General features: G+C 37.8%; 1 protein-coding gene across 1 annotated transcript in view; it reads left to right on the top strand.

Annotated features, from left to right (window-relative positions):
- LIN7C (lin-7 homolog C (C. elegans)) overlaps nt 1–1,287 on the top strand; it is an 18,835-nt gene extending 17,548 nt beyond the window's left edge. Inside the window, exon 5 of the mRNA XM_015425687.1 lies at nt 933–1,287. Coding sequence (XP_015281173.1) covers nt 933–1,088 — 156 coding nt within the window. The 3' untranslated portion in view covers nt 1,089–1,287. The remainder of the gene's footprint in view (nt 1–932) is intronic.
- Nucleotides 1,288–2,066: the final 779 nt, after the last annotated feature.

Genomic DNA, 2,066 nt, shown 5'->3' with positions numbered 1-2,066 from the left:
GGGGGGGCTTTTTTGAGGGGTTGCCCCCCCCCCCCCAACTATGTGTTAATACTGTAGAGGACTGGGGAAATGATATAGCACAGAGCCTCATGATCCCAGTCCAAATTGGGATATAATTACAGAATTGATCAGAGATCATTCCTTTTTCTCCATAACATTTGTACCCTGCCTTTTTCCCAGGGAGTTCAAGGCAGAATACCTATTTTCTCCTTGCAACCATCTTGTGAAGTAGGTTATGTCGGGAGAGAGTGGTTGGTGTGAGCTCACGTTGTTTACAGGCACATTGATTCAAAAGTAGAATCCAGAAGCGAAGAACACCATCCATGCAATCTGTCTTTATTAGGACGAACCCAGTGATACACAACCAGGGAGTTCAAGGCAGAATACCTATTTTCTCCTTGCAACCATCTTGTGAAGTAGGTTATGTCGGGAGAGAGTGGTTGGTGTGAGCTCACGTTGTTTACAGGCACATTGATTCAAAAGTAGAATCCAGAAGCGAAGAACACCATCCATGCAATCTGTCTTTATTAGGACGAACCCAGTGATACACAACAGTGTGTAAGCTTTTTGAGTTCAGCCAGGTCTTTGCAGACCAAGTTCTGTGTGTACAACAGTGGGTTTGTTGTTCAGTGACCTTTTTAGCTACCCATGGAGGCATGCTTCTTAATTATGAAGTCACTGTATTGACCAAAACAGAGGTTCATCGCAGTTTTATCTTAATTATCCTTTTTTTTTTTAATCTTGAAAGCCGTTGATTACTTGGTAGTGATAAGATAAAGCAAACTGAAAAGTTGGCTTTTGGTACATATCCAACATTAACTATTTAAAAAACTGCTTTAAGGTCATGGTTATGAATAACAGATAATGGAATATGAGAAACCTTTGTTATTTACTAACAGGATTGTCTTTGTGTGTGTGTGTGTTCATTCCAGAGTGTTGAAGGGGAACATCATGAGAAAGCTGTAGAACTGCTGAAAGCGGCTCAAGGAAAAGTCAAGCTGGTTGTACGATACACACCCAAAGTCTTAGAAGAGATGGAGTCACGGTTTGAAAAAATGAGATCAGCCAAACGCAGACAACAGAATTAATATGGCGCATATAACTTAATGAGAAGCATGATCTTTGCTTGTCTGATGTACCCATGGAAACGTTATTCGGTACTAAAAAATTTTTTTTTTGTTAAGGCTTCCATCTTTTCCAGATCTCTTTTTCTAGCACACTCTAATGTTTACACAGGCATTTTTACTTCTGTGGTCTGACAGATCTTTTTAAAATTCCAACCTGTAACCATCAAAACAAAATTTGTAAACTTTTGAAAGTACATTTTTATAAGCTATTTTCAACATTAGTGACATCTGTTTTTTCTAGCAACTTGTTTCCATTTGACATTGTTTAAAACATAAAAATCTTTATTTTGGATACAGATTTACAGCCTGTCTTAATCTTTTTGGCACTAAATGTGTGTCATTTACATACAGCAATTCATAACTGCAGTTAAGTATGGGATTTGTACTTTTGATGAACACGTTTCTATGCATGTTCTAGGTCATAATTTTGTAAGATCAATAGCATCTTGGACACTTTGATACTTCTTTTGTAAATAATTTGTAACATGCAGTCTCTTATAGCGGTGCTTTAATTGACCTGCTTAAATTCAGCTGCAAATCATTCCTATAATTTATATACTTTTGTACTAGTCACTGAGCACCTGGTGAAATTGGAAGACATACCTTTATTTATATTCAGTAAGGTAAACCATGCAGGCAGTGCAGAGGGAAAAAAACTATATGGCCTTCTCCTTCTGTCAGTTAACTATTTTTTGGATGTGTTTGCTTGTAGGACCTCTACCAAACGGGTTTGTCTGTGGGTTTGCTATTCCTTCCCTGAGCATAAAAGTTGCATGCTTGTTTGCTATTCCCACAGTGAAATGGAAAAGCTAAAACAGATCAAAGCTATTTTTAACCGTCTAAACGGAGAGAAACACTGTTCTTTCTTCAAGAAAACAATGAGCAGTGCTACTGTGTATTAATACCACTGCAGTACCTTGCATATGGTTTTGTTTTTGT

The sequence above is a fragment of the Gekko japonicus genome, unplaced genomic scaffold (assembly GCF_001447785.1).
Source record: "Gekko japonicus isolate JY-2015 unplaced genomic scaffold, Gekko_japonicus_V1.1 scaffold1316, whole genome shotgun sequence".
Taxonomy (NCBI): domain Eukaryota; kingdom Metazoa; phylum Chordata; class Lepidosauria; order Squamata; family Gekkonidae; genus Gekko; species Gekko japonicus.
Note: the sequence above shows the minus strand (reverse complement) of the source record. Positions and strands in the feature narration are given on the sequence as shown.